The sequence below is a fragment of the Peromyscus leucopus genome, chromosome 7 (genome assembly GCF_004664715.2).
Source record: "Peromyscus leucopus breed LL Stock chromosome 7, UCI_PerLeu_2.1, whole genome shotgun sequence".
NCBI classification, from domain to species: domain Eukaryota; kingdom Metazoa; phylum Chordata; class Mammalia; order Rodentia; family Cricetidae; genus Peromyscus; species Peromyscus leucopus.
In genome coordinates this window covers 17,467,493-17,488,946 of record NC_051069.1, presented here as the reverse complement: position 1 = coordinate 17,488,946, position 21,454 = coordinate 17,467,493, and the positions used below count along the sequence as shown (strand labels likewise).

The following is a 21,454-nucleotide window of genomic DNA, read 5'->3' as shown; positions in this document are numbered from 1 at the left end:
CTCTCCATTCTCCAAATACTGGACTATGAGCCATGTCTCACCAGGCCAGCCACATGCTAATGGCACCAGAGGCTCCTTGTAACACAAATCTTAAATGGTCTTTTAATAAAAAATCCGGAGCCAGAAATGTTGAAAGATCAGAGAGACAAAGGAACAAGCCACTCTCATGTCTCACCTCACCAGCTCCACAAATCTCTGTTTGAACGTCTCTGAGATCTCAGCGGAAAGGGGTCCTCTCAGCCAAATGGCCTCTAGCTGAAAGGCTTCCTCAGTCAAAAAGCCTTTAGTTCCTGTCTCCTCACGCCTTATAGACCTTTCTCCACCCAGCCATTAAAGGCATGTGTGCTTCCCAAGTACTGTGATTAAAGGTGTGTGCCACCACTGCCTGGCTCTGTTTCTCTCCTAGACTGAGTCAATCTCATGTCGTCCAGAGTGGCTTTGAACTCCTGTGTCCCAAGTGCCATCATTGCCTGGCTTCTATATTTAATTTAGTGGCTTATTCCGTTCTCCGATCTTCAGGCAAATTTTATTTGGGTACACAATGTCTCACCACAGCTCCTCATCTCCCAGAAGACAACCTCCAAGTTCTTGGTCACCACATGTTGCTCATGACCTAGGCTCTGCCTCATCTCAGGCTTAGCTCTTGTCCTCACTCACAGGCTAAGCTTCAGTCATAATGAAGAGCCAGCCTGTAGTTCCTTGTGCCTGCCAGGCTATTTCATACCTCAGTACCTCTACTTATGTTCTCTCCCATGTATGTTCCCCTCGGTGACCCAGGAACTTCTATTTCACATTTTGTATCTGCACAAGCGTTGCTCCAGTGGTGAAATACTGCTATCATAGATGTGAGCTGTTTTTTGTTTTCTGTTTGAACCTCACTCTTCAGAACATTAGCAACATGAAGGCAAGGACTTGTTCTATCTTGTTTCCCACTACCCTGGGTGTCTAGAACAGTGTCTGGTGCATTGCAGGCATCTTGCAAAGTCTGCTGAAGGAAACCCAGGCTCAGCACTAATGGCACTGTGCCTGGCTTGTGGACTCCTCAAAAGACACCGTGGACTGTAGGCATCTCTGCGTCTCTCAGGACATGGCCTAAAACAGGGTGGGCATTTAGTAAAAGCTGACAAATAAGAGAAGAAATGACTGATGAATGTCTAAAGGGCCACAAAATTCACAATATTGGCATTTCCTCAAGAATAAATCACCCTCTAGCCTTCTGTTGCCTGATAGAGCCTCTTTTTGAATATTTCTTAAATCTTCTTCGAGGAAAAGAACTATAGTTTAAAAGAAGCACTAATTCTAAATTCCTTCCAAATACATCCTGCAGCAGAAGATTATGCTAGACCAGCTCACACACTTGACCAACACTAAGAGTCACAGGTTCTATGATTCGTCAGAGATTATACCTAAGCCCTGCCTCCATTTCAGTTCACACTGAGAAGGAAGCCTTCTTTAGAGAGCACTAGCCTTGGAGATTAGGCAGACTCGTCATAATCATGATCACTCTGAGGGACTAATTTGGATTTTCTATGTGCTTGTGTATCCGTATCCCATTTGCCACCAGGATGGAGGAGTATGAAGGAAGGCTGTTTGCCCAAAGCTCTGGATAGGGTATCAGGAGAACCAGCTCAAAGGCAGGAACCAAGTCCTTTCCTCTCTGGCCACAAGGGGAGTGGACTACATGATCTCTGAAGGCCTCCAAGTTCCCAGACATCATCCCGTCCTGTGTTATGAGCATGCACACATGGACATGCCCCATGATGCTCACACCTACAGATATTACATGTAAATATGGTAAATGAGGGTGAATTTGGAATATATATTTTTTCTTAAAAAGAAATGGAAGAAGTTATTACACAAAATATGCCAATTCAAACCTTAGAGCCTAGAGTCTGATATTTAAAATACAGCTTCTCTAAGAGAAATAAAGAACACACACACACACACACACACACACACACACACACACACACACACACACAGAGAGAGAGAGAGAGAGAGAGAGAGAGAGAGAGAGAGAGAGAGAGAGAGAGAGAGAGATATTGATTCTGCCCATTACAAATGGCAGGATGTAGGGAAGGAGGAGAGATAAGCGGAAGCCAGAATTTAGTAACGCCTTCAAACACAAATTCTCCAGTGGTCCTGGCCAGCAGACCTGGGTAAGCATTCCATCGCATGAGCTGCTGTGTGGTGAGAACGGCAGGGTTAACAAATGCAGAGCACAGGCTGATAGGTTTTCTGGCTAACCTAACAGCTGCCAGAGACTATGGGTGCATTCCATGGAGCATTTATGGGCTCACCAGCACTAGTCTATGACAATTTTATTTAATCATAAAAATATAATAGTAGTCAAATCTTTTTGTAGTTTCGGTTTACTGCTTTCTCAAGTAAAATAAATGGTCTCTCAGATTTCTTCTGCTTTCATCTCTCTGCTCTAAGAATAGTAGGATAAGGTTCCAATTAAGGCCCATTAAATGTTCACATTGATTCATGTGAGCCATTTTCTAGTTTCTCTTCCTAACACAATCTCAATGTACCTCACAGTAATCTCAGTGCTTTCAGTTGGCTACACAGAAGAGATGTATGTGGGCGTGAGGTCTTCTTCCCTCCTGCTTCTGTACCTACCTTCACTACCTTCCAGACAAGCAGATGCTGACTAGTTGTCAGGCAGGTCCAGCTCAATCAGCCACGCCAGACTGACTGTCCCAGGACTCCTTGGTGGCTGGGTCAAAGCAGTGTGTGAAATAACAGCCCAGAGGCCCAGCTATGGGAAGACAACCCTGTGCTTTGGGTCCAAGGAGGAACCTTGGAGGCAGGAGACACAGAGCTTTCTCCATCTTCTCAGCAGATGGGAGAACGAACATGCTCTGACAGCAGAGATAACCTACTTAAGATGGTAGTAAGTGTCAGAGCTGACTTGGGTGGACGCAGGGGCTTTTCTCACTAGGAGCAAGGAATGTGGAGGGAAACAACAACAGCTTCAACAAATCACAGGTTAGGCCAGGGAATGTGCTAATCCACTGTGTATAACAATCACATGGCATGCTATTAATATGATCTACATAGCACAGGTAAGGACATAGGCACTGGGAAGGTAAGTGGCTTGCCTAGGATCTCAGAGCTATAGAATGGAACAAATGGTAATATATTCAGTCTGCCTGGTTCCAGAGCCCAAGTTCCTCTCATCAAGCTTCAAGAGCAGACTATTAACCCCTTCAAGTGGGGACCGAATGCGGATTCCAGCACATTGCGTACTATGAGGTGGCAAAGGCAACAGCAGACTGTAAGGCTGTGACAGTTTACTCTGTCAACCTGATGAGATTGAAAGCATGTCTGTGTGTCTGTGAGAGTGTTCCCACAGATGCCTAACTCAGGTTGGGAAGGCGGGCCCTGGACGTGGGCAGCACTGTCCCAGAGGCTGGCCCAGACGATGGAACAAAACGGGAATAAGAACAAGCCTACCAGGAGGGGAACAATCTGCTTCTTGGCTGCCATAAAGCAAGCACGTCTGCTTCTCCTAACTGTCCACTAGGCCGCACATCATGAACTTGTCCTCTCTGAAGCTGCTCTCGAGGAATTTGTCATACTGATAAAAAGTCTTGCCAACAATAGAAAATCAGGGTATCAGGATCAAGAGGAAGGGTTGTTGCTGATGATCTGACCATGAGATTCATGAACTTTTGGACTAGTTTGTGGAGGAAATTGGAGACATAGGCTACAGAAGCCATAGAATGCTGTAAGCAGAGCTTAATGGACAATTCCGGTAAGAGCTGAAAATGTTGACAGGAATGTGGAGATTTCAGACCGTGTTTTTGAGGTTTCAGATGAGCGACAAGTACTCTACTGGGAGCTGGACTAGAAGCCACGTGTGTTACATTCTGGTAAAGACTGACCTCCATTTTACCCAAGCCCCAAGACTGTGGGATGAGGAGTTTAAAGTGACGGACTAACTAACCGGTGCAGGCAGGCCAGCATTCAGGCTGTGGTGTGGGTCCACTGCCTGCTTTTAACCAAGTTTATAGTAAGAATTGGGAGCAAAAGAAATCGGGGAAAGTTCTGAAAAGCTTGTGGACTGGCTAGAAAAGGAACACATTTGAAGTTGCTAGCAAGGAAGGCATTGTTATGAAAGAAATTCATATCATTAAAAACAGACTAAATCTTGGCACTAGGGCAGAGTAAAGATGTCTTGAAGATACTTCAGGAATAAGGAGGACCCTACCCTTTTCAAGGCCAAGAATATAAAAGGGTAAACTCATTGAAAGTCTTTGCTCTGAGGAGAGAGCTCTGTAGGCCTGCACACTCAAGGATGTCTCCAGACATATTCATCCACATCCAGACCCCCACCCCATCCCAGGGATCTGAGTCCACTGTAGACACAGTCTAAGGCTAAGGGAGGGGTCATTACTGTTTGACCCAGTGGAGACCTTATCATTGCCCAAGAGATGCTGGTTTTGAAGGAAAACTGGAGTTGTGGGGTCAGGAAGGATGCCATCAAGATTTCAAAGAAAAGGAGCTGGAGACATGGCTCAGCAGTTAAGAGCACTGGCTGCCCTTCCAGAGGTCCCGAATTCAATTCCCAGCAACCACATGGTGGCTTACAGCCATCTATAATGGGATCTGATGCCCTCTTCTGGCACAAAGCACATGCAGATAGAACATTCATAAACATAAAATAAATAAAAAAAGACTTATTTAAAAAAAAGATTTCAAAGGAAAGCCTGGAGACCAAGAAATTTGTAGTAAGGCCAGAGTCCCAGGGGCAGCCCTTGAGAGAATGATACATGAAGCTTTAAGAGTGGAGCTGAAGATGTAGTGGAGACCCAGGCAATGAAAGGTGCCAAGGATGTGTAATGTCTGCTGAGAAAATTGGTAGGAAGAACACAGCCAGACCAAGCCGAGGTCTTGTAGGCTGCCAACCAGCACGGGCACAGAGGTAGTGCTGCCACAGTCCCGTGATGCTCATGTGCCTGTCAGAGAGCTTCCTTTTCCACCACTCACAAGGAGTCAGAGCAGATCTGCTGTGATACTGCCACCAATCTAGGGAGAAAAGATCCACCTCAAAGACATCTACCTCCACACTAACAAGGTGATTCTTCATTTTTTACAATAACCTCATGAATTAGGGCCATTGTCTCTGTCATAGCAGTGAAATCAACATTCAGATAGCCTGTCAGAGGTCGAATACTCTCTGTGGGAGGAGGGGCTGAGATGGAACCATTGGCCTTTAAAGCTCCCCTCACACTGCTGCTTTCTCAAATATAAGACTTGCCACACCATGAACGAAGCTGTTTCCTTTAGATCTCAAAACCAATAGTTGAAGCTATAACATTTTTTAGAAAGCTAAATTAGGATGATGAAGAAACGGCTCAAGTAAGTTTTAACTAAAAGCTTAGGAGATTTGGTCAGTAAGTAGAAGTGATGGGTCTTTAAAAACCTGGACCATTTTGACCTTTTCTATAAGATGACACACAGAGAGACTTTTACCATCTCACCATTCAATATTCTTCCAAGACATAGTTATCTTATGTGCCTGGCACTGTCATATGTACCACTACGGAGGAATTTGTTCTTAAAGTACTTAACATTTTAGCAGGGTAAAAAGACAAAAATCAAACAGATAAAGCAAATGAAATCAGGGGTAATAAATAAAAACAGTGACTACATGACTGGTCCACAGGTTAGAACATTGGCAGGTGCTATGGTAACAGGACAAGTATGAACCAAACTGTTGGAAGTGAGCACCTGAAATCATGCTGATTTCTGAGGGGAAGACTCTAGGCAGAAAGCAACAAGGGTGAACGTCTGAGTAGAGGTGGGTGAGGTGTGCTTGAGGAACAGCCGGAAAGCTAGTGTTAACTGGAGTATCTGTGATTACTATCTGTAGAAATGAACAGGGGCTGGAGAGAGGGCTTGGTGGTTAAGAGCACTGGCTGCTTTTGCAGAGGACTGGAGTTTGCTCACAGCTACCTGTAACTCCAGCTTTAAGAGCCCCTATGCCCTTTTCTGGTCTTCTCAGGCATCCACATTCATGTGTGTGTATACGTACACACACACACACACACACACACACACACACACACACACACACTGAAAAGAATCAAAATGATTAAATTTATCTTAATGCTGGTCTGGCCCCAGCTTCCTAGTTCATCTTAGAGGTGCAAATTCATCTGTTAGAGCTGGAAGAAGCATGAGCTTTTTACCTGCAGAGCTACCGTGCTGGCCTCTCTTAATTCTTTTTATAGATAGGAAACTGAAGGCCAGAGATGGGCAGTGACTTGCCTGAGGCCACATATGTATAGAAGGATACTAGTGCAGCCATTATGGATCTTTCTGGGGCTGACAATGGTAATATAGTTTCCTTATTCCAGGAGACCTTGAGTAACGACTAGACTTTTACAGTCTATCTCTGGGCATTTTATTTAAAAAAGTTCCTCTATGACAAAAGACAGAGATTCAGAAAAAAATGATTATCATGACTCCTGAGTTAAATTGATAAGAGTCTTAAACTCTCATATTTTGTGCACATATTACACCCCAACAGACTTTTTCAAAAGATACCTGAGGCCTGTGAACACTACTGAATGACATTTATGTCTGCACACTGGGCAAGGGATCGGGGCTGGGCAATCCTTTGTCCATCTTTGCATGCTCTGAAGCAGGGCTCAGTATTAAAATAGGCATGTAAGCCATTAATCTTATGTCACCTTTGTGGCCAAACTACACCACTGAAGTAAGAAAAGAGAGGCTTAGTAACTTGTACAGGGTCACAGTGCTAAGGTGTCGAAGCCAGCTGACCTTCGAGCCTGTGCTCAGAATCACCATGGAATCTAGATTTTTGAATGATGAAGTTAAGTTCAAAATTTCAGTTGCAGAGTCATCCAGAGCCTATCTAGAGCCTCTTCTCCTGCCACTGTGTCAGCCACAGCAGCAGCACCTGAGCAGCTATGTCACATATCAGGCAGCAATCCCAGCGATGGTCCTTGCACAGTGAAGTGTGACCGTCTAAAGTTCTTGCTCTAAGTACTCAGGCGTGAGGCTGCATGTAGATTCCCACACTGCCTGCAGTCTGCTCTGCTTTGTTCTTTGGCAAGGCAGCCACTGTCAACCAGGAATTTCTTAGGACCTCTCAGGTGGTTTGTGGAGTGAAAAACCATACCTAGTGACATATGGCAGTGCACTAAAATTGTGTAGGAAAAGTCACAAGTGATGGGGCAAGTGAAAGGTCTTTTTGTTTGGATCCTGTGAAAGGGGTAACTTTTACTATCCATTGCCAGAATTGGTGGCTGGCAAACGTCTTCATTCTAACACAGGCACACCACTGACTTAAATGTTTAGGCAAATACTACTTTTAATGATCTACCTCAAGTCCCTCAAGTGGCCTTCAAGTACCATGTTGTTCTCTGGTGCTATAATATTGAGAATAACCTGGCTCCAAAATGGCTGTATTACTGACATTCTTGAGCTCTTCCTTAGACATGATACAGTTACATCTTATGAAGGAACTGGAGTTGTCACAAAGAAGAGCACGTGCAAAGGGGAATGCTTATGTGACAGGTGAAGAATGAGGTGCTGGCACTGGGTGAACAGGAAGCCCAACGAAGCGCTGCTCCATGGATCAGATGAGGCCAGTGCAGTGTACCAAGTGGGTGTGACCCAGGGTGGATCATCTGCCTTAGAGGAAGACAAAGAGTAAGATAAGGATGTTTGAGGAGGACTTGGGCCAGCTCTGAGCTTCTAAAGGCTGGGCAGTGGTTCCGGAAACTGCTAGGCAAGTACTCTTTTCTTCCTTAACTGCTAGTCTCAAAACACAACTGAAGCCAGGGATGTAGCTCATCAGAAGAGCACTTGCCTACCATGTGTGAGGCTCTCATTTCAAGCCCTAGCACTGCAAACAAAATCCAGACGAAATGAAACAATGTTCCACAAGGGCAGGGAGACGGCCCAGCTAGTAAAAGTGCTTGCTGCCAGCCTGCATCCCAGAACGTGAATGGTGGAAGTAGAAAACTGACTTCCACAAACAGTTCTCTGATTTACACACATACACACATGAACTAAAGAATAAAACAAACACAACACCACAAAGGAAAGGCTGAGGCTGGAGCTCAGTGACAAAGCACCTGGCAGGCAACATACCATAACCGAGTTTTCTTTAACTGCAGGTGGACTAAGACAAAGACATCACTTACGTGTGCAGGGGAATGCCTGACATGAGTGCAACAGAGTCCTTTTAGAAAGTATCATTAAAATAAATCCCAAGGCACGGTGGTGCACACATTTAATCCCAGCATAAAGAGACAAAGGTAAGAGGATCTCTGTGAGTTGGAGGTCAGCCTGATCTAATCTACACCCAGGACAACCAGAGATGCATAGTGAGGTCCTGTCTCAAAACAAACAAACAAGCTGGGCGGTGGTGGTGCACATCTTTAATCCCAGCACTCAGGAGGCAGAGGCAGGTGGATCTCTCTGAGTTAGAGGCTAGCCTGGGCTACAGAGTGAGTTCCAGGACAGTCAAGGCTACACAGAGAAATCCTGTCTTGAAAAAAACCAAAAACCAAAAGCCAAACCAAACCAAACTAACCAACCAACCAACCAACCAAACCAAACCAAACCAAACTAAACCAAAACCAGGAACAAACAAAAAAAAATTTAAGCCATCAAATGATCTGGAAAACACACACGGCATGGTTGCAGGTGGAGCCACTGTCTGGTTTCCTGCCTGTTCTCATCTACCTAAAAGCATCCGGTGCCTCCAGCACAGTGAAGGGCAGATGACTACATACATGATCCATACCCCAGCTTATCGAACCATGGGTCCTGACCTTCTTCAAAGGTCACACAACTACTGAGGTGACTGTGAAACCTATGGCAACCTTGAAAGGTTTTCAACATGCAGTGATCAAAAATTAATGTGAATCAAACATGATTATTCCAAGGTAATTCTGGCAGCACTTGTCCATGTATCATGCACCTTTACTACCCCCTTAATTCTGAACATACAAGACATGCACATTTTCCTATACATGCTATACCCCAATGTCAACAAACATACCTGAAACACGTTGGCTCAGATTCAAGTCTATTATATTGGATATGAAATAAAGTGTTTTTACAGTACAACCAAAGTTTTCTATTCTTACAGAAACATAATGGTTTGCTTACAAAAAACAAAGACTTCTAATACTTTCCTACTGTCATGTAAGTATCTAATTAGTATATCTTTGAATTGTATTGTGTTAATAATGTTTGAGTTTAAAAATTGCCATTGGAGTTGCTGACTTGAGTTTCATTAAAAAAAAAAAAAAACCCCAAAAAACTATGAAATGAATTTGTCTTTAGGTTAGGACAGAATTTCCAATAATTTCAAAGGCCCTAAACATACTTTTAAAAATTTTATTTTACTTTTGAGATTATATTTAATTATATTTCCCTCTTCTCTTTCCTCCCTCCAAACCCTTCCATATACCCCTTTCTGCTTTCCTTTAAATTCGTGGCCTCTTTTTTCACTAACTGTTACTGCATGTATGTATTTGCATATACATGTATAGTCCTAAACACTACCTGGTGAATAATGTTACCGGTATGTACATTTCCAGGGTTGACCTTGCAGCACTGAGCAACCAGTTTGTGTGCTCTTCCTTGTGGAAGGCCACCCCTCCTGCTAAATGTACTTTTGCCTTTTGTACTATATATGTATATAAGTGATGATCTTAATATTGATGATTATAAATATCAATTAACTCTGAAAACTGCTGAAGATGCTCTATGATCTGCAGTATCAAATATTCAGCCAATATTTAATTTAATTATTTATGTAAAAATAAATAAGCACATCTATCTAATTAGTATGCATATTTGCTCTAGTTTTTAGTAAATGGTAAACTTATATGTATACCAAGGATTGTTTTAAAATAAATTTCCTAGCCGGGCGTTGGTGGCGCACGCCTTTAATCCCAGCACTCGGGAGGCAGAGCCAGGTGGATCTCTGTGAGTTCGAGGCCAGCCTGGGCTACCAAGTGAGCTCTAGGAAAGGCGCAAAGCTACACAGAGAAACCCTGTCTCGAAAAACCAAAAAAAATAAAAAAAATAAAAAAAATAAATTTCCTTATGACTTATTATAAGTAGACATTGGATTTCTATACCTATATACTCATCAGGGTCAGGAAACAATTTTTTGGACAAAAAGGGACCTTGAGTTGAGAATGTATAAAGATCTGATCTATCTTCCTGGTACTGTAGAGAGGGTGGGCAGGCAGGTGAGCCAAAGTGATCTTTCCTTTCAATTACCATAAGACTGTAGTTGGGATACCTGGAATCTATCAGGCCTTTCCAAATGAGGAAGGCAGTTACTAATCAAAATGAATATGCAAAGGTGCTTATTCCCAGGACAGTAATATTCAGGCAGTCACACAATCTTTCATTTGAGTTAATTTAATTATCAGACCAAATTTAATTATTCAATACAATGTAAATAAAGTGAAGAGCTGACAGCACATATTAATTATGTTCATTATAATAATTAAATGGGAAAGAATTTAGAAAGTCATGAAAATGCTGTAAAATACAGGGAAGCTTTTGATTAAAACACTGTTTTAATTAGACACTGTAAACCTATAGGAAACAGATGATGGTTCAATCAGGGATAGGGCATTACTTTTATTATCTGGCTTGCTCTCCTGATCTGTGGTATCATGGGGCTCAGCCCTTCTAGTTAATTGACTAAGTGGTGGCAAATTAAAAAACACCAATCCTTTATGCAAAGCAGTTACCTAATCAAACAGACTAAGCTGCAGCAAAATTCAGGACCCCCTCTGTCCCTTGTAGAGAAACATGCTGTTTTCCCAGGAAATGAAGAATCCTCTCTCAAAAAACATGCCCTGCAGATTAACATGAAACCTACCTGAACTGAGAATCATTTCTCCCATACAATCCCACTGATTTAGAGAAGCCTGTGCCAGGCTGAATTGTTTTCCTGAGACCTGGGGTAGGTGGGAAGGGGTACCACTGGGCCACTGTCTCTGAGGTGAGGCTACCCAGATGACCTTTTAGGATAAAAGCTCCACAGAAATGGAAACTGGGGTAAGAGCTTACAGCTGTTCTTACCACATCTCCTGAGCAAATGTTCACTTAGCAAATTGCTGGGTTTGTGGTAGATAGAAAGGGAATTTAAAAAGTTCCATTTTAAAGGAAAGCAAATACACACCTTTTTAGCTGTAGAAAACTTCCCAACTTCACTGGATGCAAGTTGTTGTCACCTCAGTGACTTGTGGCTGTCTGCCTTATGCTGTCCTCTATATGTGACCTAACCCACAGAGCATGGCATAGATGCCCACTTGGGCTAGGGACACAGTAGATAAAACAGCTGTGGCAGGGATGGCATGGCATCTAAGTCTGCTGTGTCTGCCAACGGCTGTCACGCTCTTCAGTCCATACCGGGAAAGCCAAGATCTACTGCCCTTTAGATGCCACGCTGCCACCAACTGGGCGGGCAGCTTGTTAAGCTGTCTGGTGCTGACAGGATCTGGAGCAGAGTAAGGAGGATCCAAAACCCACAGAAGGGTGGTGAGTCCTCCTGACATCAGAATGCTGGGCTGTCTATGGTTTTAGTCTCAGACTTCTAATGTCACAGGCTCAAGGCATTTTTAGGCAAGAGCATCTAACTACAATCTTTCTCATCCTCTCCTTTTTCTTTTTTGTTTACCATGTGAAATGTACCTAACACATAACTTAGCAGTTGAAACATTTTAGCTCTACAATTCAGTGGCATTACAAATGCACACATACACACATACACATCGTGTAAATGTCACTGCTCTCCAGAACGACTCTACTTTTCAACAGTTAGATTCACAAATCTAAAGCGAGAAGATTCATCTTAAGATCACAAAGGTAGAAGCAGAGCTGAGCTAAAACCCAAGCGCTCTACTTGCAAAACTGGTTTGGGTTTATTTACACCTTCCTAGAATCTTTATGGGTTTCCCAGAGTGAGACATACACACATGCCAGACGCCCCATGTTGGCATTTGGAGGGCAGAATGGCAGTTTGTAGCATGCCACCATCTCACATGCTGTCCAAGATACACATCAGTGACCACCAGTGCATGGGCCTGTCACACACCCGACTTTCTTTTCTTTTCTTTTTTTCTTTTCAAGACAGGGTTTCTCTGTAGCTTTGGAGCCTGTCCTGGCACTCACTCTGTAGACTAGGCTGGCCTCAAACTCACAGAACTCCACCTGCCTCTGCCTCCTGAGTGCTGGGACTAAAGGCAGGTGCCATCACGCCGAGCCACACTTGACTTTAAGTCTCCAGTGCTTTTCTTTGTTTCAGGAGGCTTAACTTGCCTCTTAGAGCCCATCCTCTACCTCCCCATCTGAGGTAGGCTTTCACTTCGTACTCATGACTGTGCTGCAGTGCTGAAGAGGTGACAGACAGCACAGGCTCTCCAGGACAAGGGGATACTTACAAACTGCATTGCTACAGTCTTTGCTGTTTATAATTCCCATCTTTTCTATCACTTTTCCTTTCTTTAGTATTTTAACACATTGTTTTCTCCTCATGAACTGCTGCATTTCAGCAACTGTCTCAGGCAGACCTGACCTCACTGGTTCTCCTCCAGAGCAGAAGTAGATGATCAGTTTAGTACCTTTGCCCTTGTGGGAGGCAAGGTACAGAAGCACAAGGCCTGGCTTTTTTTACCTTTCTAATTTCATCCTCTGAGTGAGCTCATCTCTCAGCAGTGACCTCCAAATCTTGCTGCATCCTTTTCTTCTTCCAGCTAAGGCTGATGGGGCAATGGCTCCTGCTGCAGTCTCCTGCTCCTCCACTTCCTCCCCTTCTCAGCCTCTTCCACTCCTACCTTACCGAGCCTCTCTACCCACTTCAGCTGCCTTTCCCCTTATCTCTCCAAGTGTATGTTCCTCTGCTTGTCTTTGTTCCCTCTGGTGAGACCAGAGATACCAAAGTGTGTGCTTATCTAAACGGAGAGCACCACTGTGCCATCTAGCATCAGTAGAAAAACTCAGAAACCCCACAGAACTCTGAATCCTATCAACTTATCACAATAGAGTCGGTCTGTACAAAAAGCTTCAAAGCACAGCAGCATGAAATGCACTGAAAGAATGGAACTTTTTGGTGTGGAGTTGCACACAGCCAAACAGCACACTCGCAAACTGCTCGGCTCTTCACAAGTGCAGGGCAAAGTCATGATGTCTAGCACAAACCACTTACATATAAAACAGGAAATTGTTAGGTCAAGGTAAAGCCATTAAAAATGATATTCTGGTGTAATAGGAAGTACACAAAGCAGGACATATGCACACATGCAATGAAACCTGCTGGTGGCATCTTAGATGCTGGGATCAGAAACAGCAGGGATTCCATTTTATTCTTTATATTTTCCATGTCTTTATCATAACAAATAAGGACTGCTTTATGGTCGTAAGTATTAGAAGAAACTTTAAAGTGAGATAAAAATCATTTAGTAGACTGATATACACAAAGGAAAGAAATCCACACAGGACAATCCCCTCACCTATCTTTTCCTGAGTAGCTTTTAAGAGTTTTGTCAACCTACTGGGCCAGAGCCTTAAAAAGGACAAAAACCTGACTGCAAGGAAAGGAGCTTCCTGGGTATTTCTACATCAGCAGATGACAAACAACTGCCTCCTGGCAGCAGGGTCTGGGCAAGGGAGATTTTTTATTTTGTATATAATATTATTCCTGTAGACACCTAGATCCTCTACACTTTAAACACAAGAATGTTCCTCTAAAATAGACTGTCCATTTCTTACATTCTTACAGATAATGCACTGAAGGTCTACTTTGTCCCCATGCTTACTAAGTGTCAAATATTCCTGTGAACCTACAAGGCAGTGATTATGGCCTTCTGTTGTTCGGTTGTTATTTTAAGATGTGTTACATTTGTTTATGCCGAAACATTTGCTTTAATGCAAAGATGCGTTGCATTCTTTTATGTTGCATTTGTTTAACCCTGTAAAACTTTGTTACTGCGCCTGTCTAAAATTCCTGATGGTCCAATAAAGAGCTGAAAGACCAATAGCAAGGCAGGAAAAAGGATAGGCGGGCTGGCAGGCAGAGAGAATAAACAGAAGGAGAAATCTGGGAGGAAAGGAAGGAGGAGCAAGAGAAGGAGGAGGATGCTAGGGGCCACCCAGGCACCCAGTCAGCCATGGAGTAAGAGTGAAAGTAAGATTACAGAGTAAGAAAAGGAAAAGCCCAGAGGCAAAAGGTAGATGGGTTAATTAAAGTTAAGAAAAGCTGGCAAGACACAAGACAAGTTAAGAATGGGCATTCCGAATTAAGAATAAGCTTCTGTGTGTGATTTATCTGGGAGCTGGGTGGTGGGCCCCCCAAAAGAGCAAAAACAACTAACAACATTGTTCTCTCTATCCTCTCCTCCCTACTGGACATGAAGTGGCAGCTCTCAGTGTGCAATTTCTTGCCTTGTATGTGGCTCTGACAGCACACCCATCTCTTTTCTTGCCTTCCTCCAGTGTGCTCTAGGCTGATAAATCTAATAGGCACATTTATTTGAGATTTACTTAAAATAAAAACCAGCAAGCTTAGAATAAAGGCTAGTGGGCTGTTTGGGTCTTTTTCTCAGCTATAATCTATATGATCAAGTTTCTGCCTAGCTAAAACTATATAAATGAGGTGGTTAAGAAATAGTTTGAGCCGGGCGGTGGTGGCACACGCCTTTAATCCCAGCACTCGGGAGGCAGAGGCAGGCGAATCTTTGTGAGTTCGAGGCCAGCCTGGTCTAGAGAGCGAGATTTAGGAAAGGTGCAAAGCTACACAGAGAAACCTTGTCTTGAAAAGCCAAAGAGAGAGAGAGAGAGAGAGAGAGAGAGAGAGAGAGAGAGAGAGAGAGAGAGAGAGAGAGAGAGAGAGAAATAGTTTGAGGGGCTGGAGAGATGGCTCAGCAGTTAAGAGTACTGGCTGCTCCTCAGAGGACCCTTGTTCAATTCCTAGCAACCACATGGCAGATCATGACTGTTAATAACTCAAGTTCCAGAGGATCTGACACTTTCACACCAATACACATAAAAATAAAGTTAAGTAAATTATTTTAAAAAATCACATTTATTAAAAAAAGAAATAGTTTGATATGTTAGTTGTGCCATAATTTATTTAAAAAATAAAGTGGAAAGAAGAAGGCGCCTTATCTTCTAGTTTGTAAAAAACATTCCAACATCATAAAGCAGGAGAATGCATTCATAGAAGAACCTTTACTCAGAAACCAAATAAAGTAGTCAGGAGCAAAACTATGCCCATCACTCAAGCAGGAGAAGCCAGAGAATCTTGTGCTCTCAGGTTCTGCCCCAAACCATCTGGAAGCCTCTGAACACCCAGGCAGAGGAAGGCCAAGGACAGCTTTATATGTTTTGCTAAGTGACCTGAGCCAAGAGATGCAGATGCTTCCTTATCACAGTGAGGGCATCAGAGTTCACACAGTGTGGGAGTGGAAGCTGACTGTATAGGAGGGAATGGATGCTTCTGTATAAAAGATTTTGCCTTTATAGCTCTAAGAGGAGGCCCTTGTGCTATCTGGTGCAGATCAAATATCTTTGGAGAGATAATGCCATCAACATATCCTGGGAGCCTGGTTAAGGGCCTTCACACCGGACAGATGGGTTCCAGGAGGCTAGCCTGCCTTTTCTCACTCCAATACCTCACACCCTCAGTGCTGGGAGTAATCTAAGGTACCTTCCAGAGGTTCTTACCTGGTTATCTGGGTGGTTGACAGTGAAGTAGCCCACACAGACGATGACCTCATGAAGGAGGCTTTCACAGGAGACTTGGCTGCAGTGGCCCAGCAGGGAGCTAGCCATGTGACGGAATGCAAGGGACAAGCCCTCTGCCCCTACAATAGACTGACAGACAAGGGGCAGTTAGAATTCCCAGCTCAGGGAGGGCCAGGGCTGCACATCATACACAAGACAAGGCTCTGCACACTCTCTGTCATGCGGCTGGAGGAACGGGACATCTTTTTCTTGTTTGGTTTTAAACATTTATAAATAGCATGTATTTAACACCAGAGTTCCTGTTCCTAGAAAAGTGGAGAAAGGGACTAATTGTACAAGTTATAGACATTCTTAACTTTCAAATAGTCTAGTTGTCAAATGTTTGTATGGAAGTTTGCTTGAACCTGGAGCTTTACTTTTTTTATTTTATTTTATTTTTTAAAGTTTCTATATTTTTTTATTAGAAAATTTTTTCATATACTATGTTCTCTTTTCGTTTCCAAACTCTCCCAGAATTTTCCCACCTACCTCCACACCCTTTTTCTCTTTAAAAACCAAAACCAAAACCAAACAAGAAACACATACAGTGCTCTCCCCAAAGGAAACCAAAATACACAAGCAAAAGACTAGTAAGATAAAAAAATGCCCAAATAAAGCAATATGAGACAAAAAAATCTAGAAAAATATGAACCTGACATATTTCTACAATACTATGGGTAGCAGTCAGTTCAGGAGTTCCTAATCTAATAAATGATCAAAATAAATGGAATATTTAACCTGAAGGACAGAATATAGGATCAAGACACTGTCTACCTAAAGCAGTTATTTATTCCATGCTTAATAACTTACATTTTCTCATTAGACAAGAATTCTTATTGTAGAAAATATGTAGAAGTGTAAAAATTATCTGTGAATGTACCATGTAAGCTAATTTCTAACTCTTTATTTCTAAAGGAAAGTGTTTTCTTATGCACAGCGAAGACATTTAGTGGTTTTGTGGGCTCTGGGAATCATTCCCAGGGCCTCGCACATGCTAAGAAGACACTCCACCACTGGGCTATGTTCCCCACCTTTGTACTCAGAGATAAATACCCACTTCTAGTTATTTACTTATGTTCAAACAGAAAAGAAATCTAAATAAGAATTAATTATTATTCAAATAAATAGTGCTCTAAAACAACAGCTACCAAAAGAATGTGAAAACCAAACCAAAACAAAATATCTTCCCCCAAAACTAAGGAGCCCTTCAGCTAGGAGGCTTCTGGGATCATTTCTCCAGACAGGGTCTGGGCTGTGGGCGGAGGGCGACTCGGGCGGGAGGAGAGTCTGAGTCTGCCTGTGCAGCCTGAAGCTTCTATTTAATAAACATGTCAAGCAGACAGAGCGACAGGAGGGCAAAGGGGAGACGGCGAAGCCACAGAACACACTCGCAGCCCACACCGGAATGAAGCTCGGCGGCCGGCCTGTGGGAAAGGCACTGTTTTAAACTCATCTCTTTATTTGAGGTCTTGCTGGGTTTGAAATCAGGTCAGATGGCTGTAGCTTAGAAATGTCAGCAAACCCACTGTCTAAACTGGGTGAAACACAGCCTTTTGGTGGACACTGCTGTGCCATGAGGACTGCCGACTTTAAGAGTATCTTCTGTCTCGGTTCTACTGCCCCAAGACAACCCCCACCCCAAATATTTTTCAAGCCCCAAAGACACTTCAGGAGGGCTTTGCTCCTTTAAATCAAGTCTGACACCTTCTCAGTTCAGCCCTTATTTAATTAGTCTCGTCCAGCATGCTGTGACCTAGTGCCCTCTGTTTAACCTTCCCTGATAAGAGCAGGTCAAGGGGCATGTATGTGTGAATATAAAATCAAACCAATTTTTCAAGGAAACTATATTTCCTTTCTAGCCAGAATTAATTGCTAAGTCAGTACATTGATTTGTTTCTCGAGACCACCTTCAATTGTTAAAAACTGTCACTGCAAATGCAATATACAATATCACTGACCTCTAGGCCATCTGTGCCAGCATGATTTCAGAGTGGATTCCCATTCTTTGCTGGAAGGGGATATTTTAACAGCCTTATTGGTATATGATGAAAATATTCTAATGGATAACCCTTTTGTTGTTATCATATGATAGGTTTTCACACACAAAAAGCACACAGATGCATGGCTCTGAAGAAAGATGGAGGAGCATGAATGCTGTATTCGGCCCTTTCTGATCCAACATCTCCCAGGAGGCTGAGTAGATGCTTTATCTCCATAAGTCACACAGTAAGGAACTCAGCAAAAGCATCCACAGAAATGCCCAGCAAGTGGTTGTCCAGGGAAGGCCCAGACTCAGAGCCCAGAGGGTATCAATTCATTTGTCGGGGCCTAGCACCAGCTGGCTAGCACAACACTATTGTGTAATCTTGTTTAATCTTCTGTTTTGTGAGGTGGATGTTTCTGATTTGCTTTAGAAGAGGGTACTGAATCTTAAAGGCTCGAAAGGCTTGTCCAAGGCCATACAGTTTCTGGTGGTGGGACTGCTTAGTGGATCAGTCTGACTCGGGGGCCAGGGCCTGGTGAGCACGAGAGTCTTTGGCCCTCTGAACTCCTGTGATATCTGGAGGTGGGAGGAGGAATCAACACCCCCTCACATCATCTTGTCGCACTCTTCGGCAGTAGCTTAGGCCACCTGCCACATTTCAGTTTTCTTTTTAGTCCCTTCTAGCCTTTCAGGGTCATCCTCGAGTTTCCTCAAGTCAGAACAATGTTGAGATGTACACTTTCCTTCACTTCATTGGGAATTTCTTTCCCTATCTTTCATGAAATCTTTGCTTTGACATGGAGTTGTTTGTCTGAGATAGAATATGAGTTTTTTCTGATCACATTTATCATGAAAATTGTATTTTCTTCCCAAACTCACTTATTTCTAAACAGTGCAAACACTTTTTTTTTTTTTTTTATTTATCTGAGCATTGAATACTTGATCATTGATGGTATCTGTGTGGACAGATGATGTGTCATCTAGCTTGCTAAACTGTGGTGTAATTCATAAATACCCTCAAATATTTCACCATTCTCTTACCTACTTCTCTCTTTCAATCTGGGAGGTTTATAAGTGATTCAACCAGTAGTACATACTTTGCATATGTATATATGTATATATATATGTATGCACACTTATTTTATACAGAGAGATTTTTGTTGTTGTTGCTGTTGTTTTTTGAGACAGGGTATCATGTAGCCTGGGATGGCCTCTAGCTTATTATGTAGCTGAGGTCTTGAATTCCTGTCTTTTTGCTTCCTCCTCTTCCTTCCTTCCTTCCTTCCTTCCTTCCTTCCTTCCTTCCTTCCTTCCTTCCTCCCTCCCTCCCTCCCTCCCTCTCTCCCTCCCTTCCTCACTCCCTCCCTCCCTTCATTCCTTCCTCTCTTCCTATAAGAACAGATTATGTCAGGCTGTAAAAATTGTTATTATTTTTAAAATATATATTAATTTATGTGTATGCATGAATGCTTGCAATGCATGTATATATGTGTATCACACACATGCTTGGTGCCTGCAGAAGAGGCCATGTGATCCCATGGAACTGAACTTACAGGCGGTTTCTGGCTTCATTTGGGTGCTGAGAACTGAGCCCAAGTCCTCTGCAGGAACAACCAGTGATCTTAACTGCTGAGCATCTTTCAGTCCCCTTAACATTATTTTTGAGACAGCGCCTAACAATGTAGTACAAGCTGGCCTAAAATTTGAGGTAGTCCTTTTGCCTCAGTTTCCAAGTATTAAGTGGAGTGTGCATTGTATATAGCTTTATGACTTCTGAAACTAGGTCATAAAAAGCCATGCGGCTGTCTAGTGTTTTTTTTTTTTTTTTAACACTTGCTTTCCAGAAGCTTCCTTTTAGGACTTTCCCCTCAGGACTCTGACATCATAATCTTTGGAAAAGCCTATATCACATAGATAAGCTGTATATAGGACTATCAGCCAGCTAGTCCTCAGGCACAGTCTTTGAGGTATCCCAGGCATCAACCATGAGCAAAAGAGCCCCTAGATAATTTCAGTTCCTAGCTCCATGAGACATGCTTACCCTCCCTCCTTTTCCTCCTTCAGCATTGTGATTCTTTTGGTGGAAGTCCTGTCATCATGGAGTAGAGCCAAGCCATCCTCGTGAACTAGGAAGAGGCCCTCTATGAATTCTGCACTCAGAGTCTGAGATCCTAATAAAACTGATCACGTTGCTATCGTTTACTTCACTAAGTTCAAGTGTTTTCTTTTAAATGCATAAAAATAACTGGATTAGGCATGTACTTTTTCATAATCCATGGTAACAAGAAAATCATTTTATTTTGACCTAACTGATGACCTAACTAGACTCTATTCTGAGGTCCTCTGATAAAAATGTCTCATGCAACCAGAAGCAGTTACTAACATTGTCTGGAGCAGATCTCCCTCATTTAGGTGTGCCATAAGCTACCACAACCCTGAAGACTGCAGTTAATAGCAAAGGCCACTTCAATTGCTCTGGAAGCAGAAACATTAATCCTACAGGAGGGACTTTGGCCCTTGTGATGGATAAAGTAACTCTACAAAGTACAAGCTCCAACAAAACAACTCACTAACTCCCTTTCTGAACAGAACCCTAGAAGGACATTAATGAACTGAAGGCATGTCATCAGTTACAACAGAATCCACAGCCCACTGTCTTCATACACTGCATCTCTATAGCTCTTTTCCCTCTCAGCAAGTAATTCATCTAAATTATGGGTCCATCATCTGCCAAGTTTGTTCCTTTTTTAATGAAATCACTTGACAGTTAATAAACGAATAGGGAAAGTCTATTCCTTGGGGCTTGCTCCGTTCCATAGGTTCAGTGTTTTTTGAAAATTAAATTTCCGACTTGAAAAAAGTCTGTTTTTAAGCTGACAGTGTGGTATTATAGCAAAAAGCCATTTTTTCTTTAGCTATAAAAACAATTTATAGCGGTTTGTACAGTTATGTATAAATGACCTTTACTTTGGACACAAATCAGTTAAATCATCCATAGAGGGTTATAGCAATCAAAATAATCAATTCTGGTTCTATTTCTATAAGAAACCATTAGTTTCCTTAATATTTAAAAGTTGATGGGATGAGAATACCTTTATCTAAAGAATTCAAGTCAGAAGATTTCTAAGTGGCAGTGTGGCATAGGTTATATTTAAGGAGTGGAGAGTAATGGGTAACTAGTCTTGTTTCAGCTAAATAGAACCTTGGGCAAACTGTTTATTGACCAGCTTCTCCATCTATAAAACGTTACAATATCGTTTTGCATAATATCTATGAGAATAAACGAGAAAGCACATGTGGAACATTTAACATGGCACTAGAAATCAGTAGCTTATTTTATTTATTGTAATCTGGGATCTCAAATGCCAGAGAAGAACCTCCCGTTATGTGTACATTAAAAGATTAACTTTTTGGAGACTGGCGAGATGGCTCAGCAGTTGGGAACATAAGTTGCTCTTCTAGAGGACCCAGGTTCAATTCCTAGTACCCACATGGTGGCTAGCAACTGCCTATAACTCCAGTTCCAGGGTGGGGTTTGGGGGGCATCTGATGCTCTCTTCCGGCTTCTGCTGGTGCATAGACACACATGCAGGGAAAACATAAATGAAAAGAAATAAACCTTAAACATGTTCTTAAAGAGATTAACTTTTGGGGACCGGGGAGATG

The 21,454-nt window shown here is 42.6% G+C and overlaps 1 protein-coding gene across 2 annotated transcripts in view; it reads right to left on the bottom strand.

Moving 5' to 3' along the window:
* The window catches only part of Scaper (S-phase cyclin A associated protein in the ER), a 359,173-nt gene that overhangs the window by 17,191 nt on the left and 320,528 nt on the right, over nt 1–21,454 (bottom strand). For both annotated transcript variants that reach the window (XM_028865018.2, XM_028865019.2), the window contains exon 29: nt 15,745–15,894. In XM_028865018.2, the coding sequence (XP_028720851.1) occupies nt 15,745–15,894 (150 nt within the window). The remainder of the gene's footprint in view (nt 1–15,744; nt 15,895–21,454) is intronic.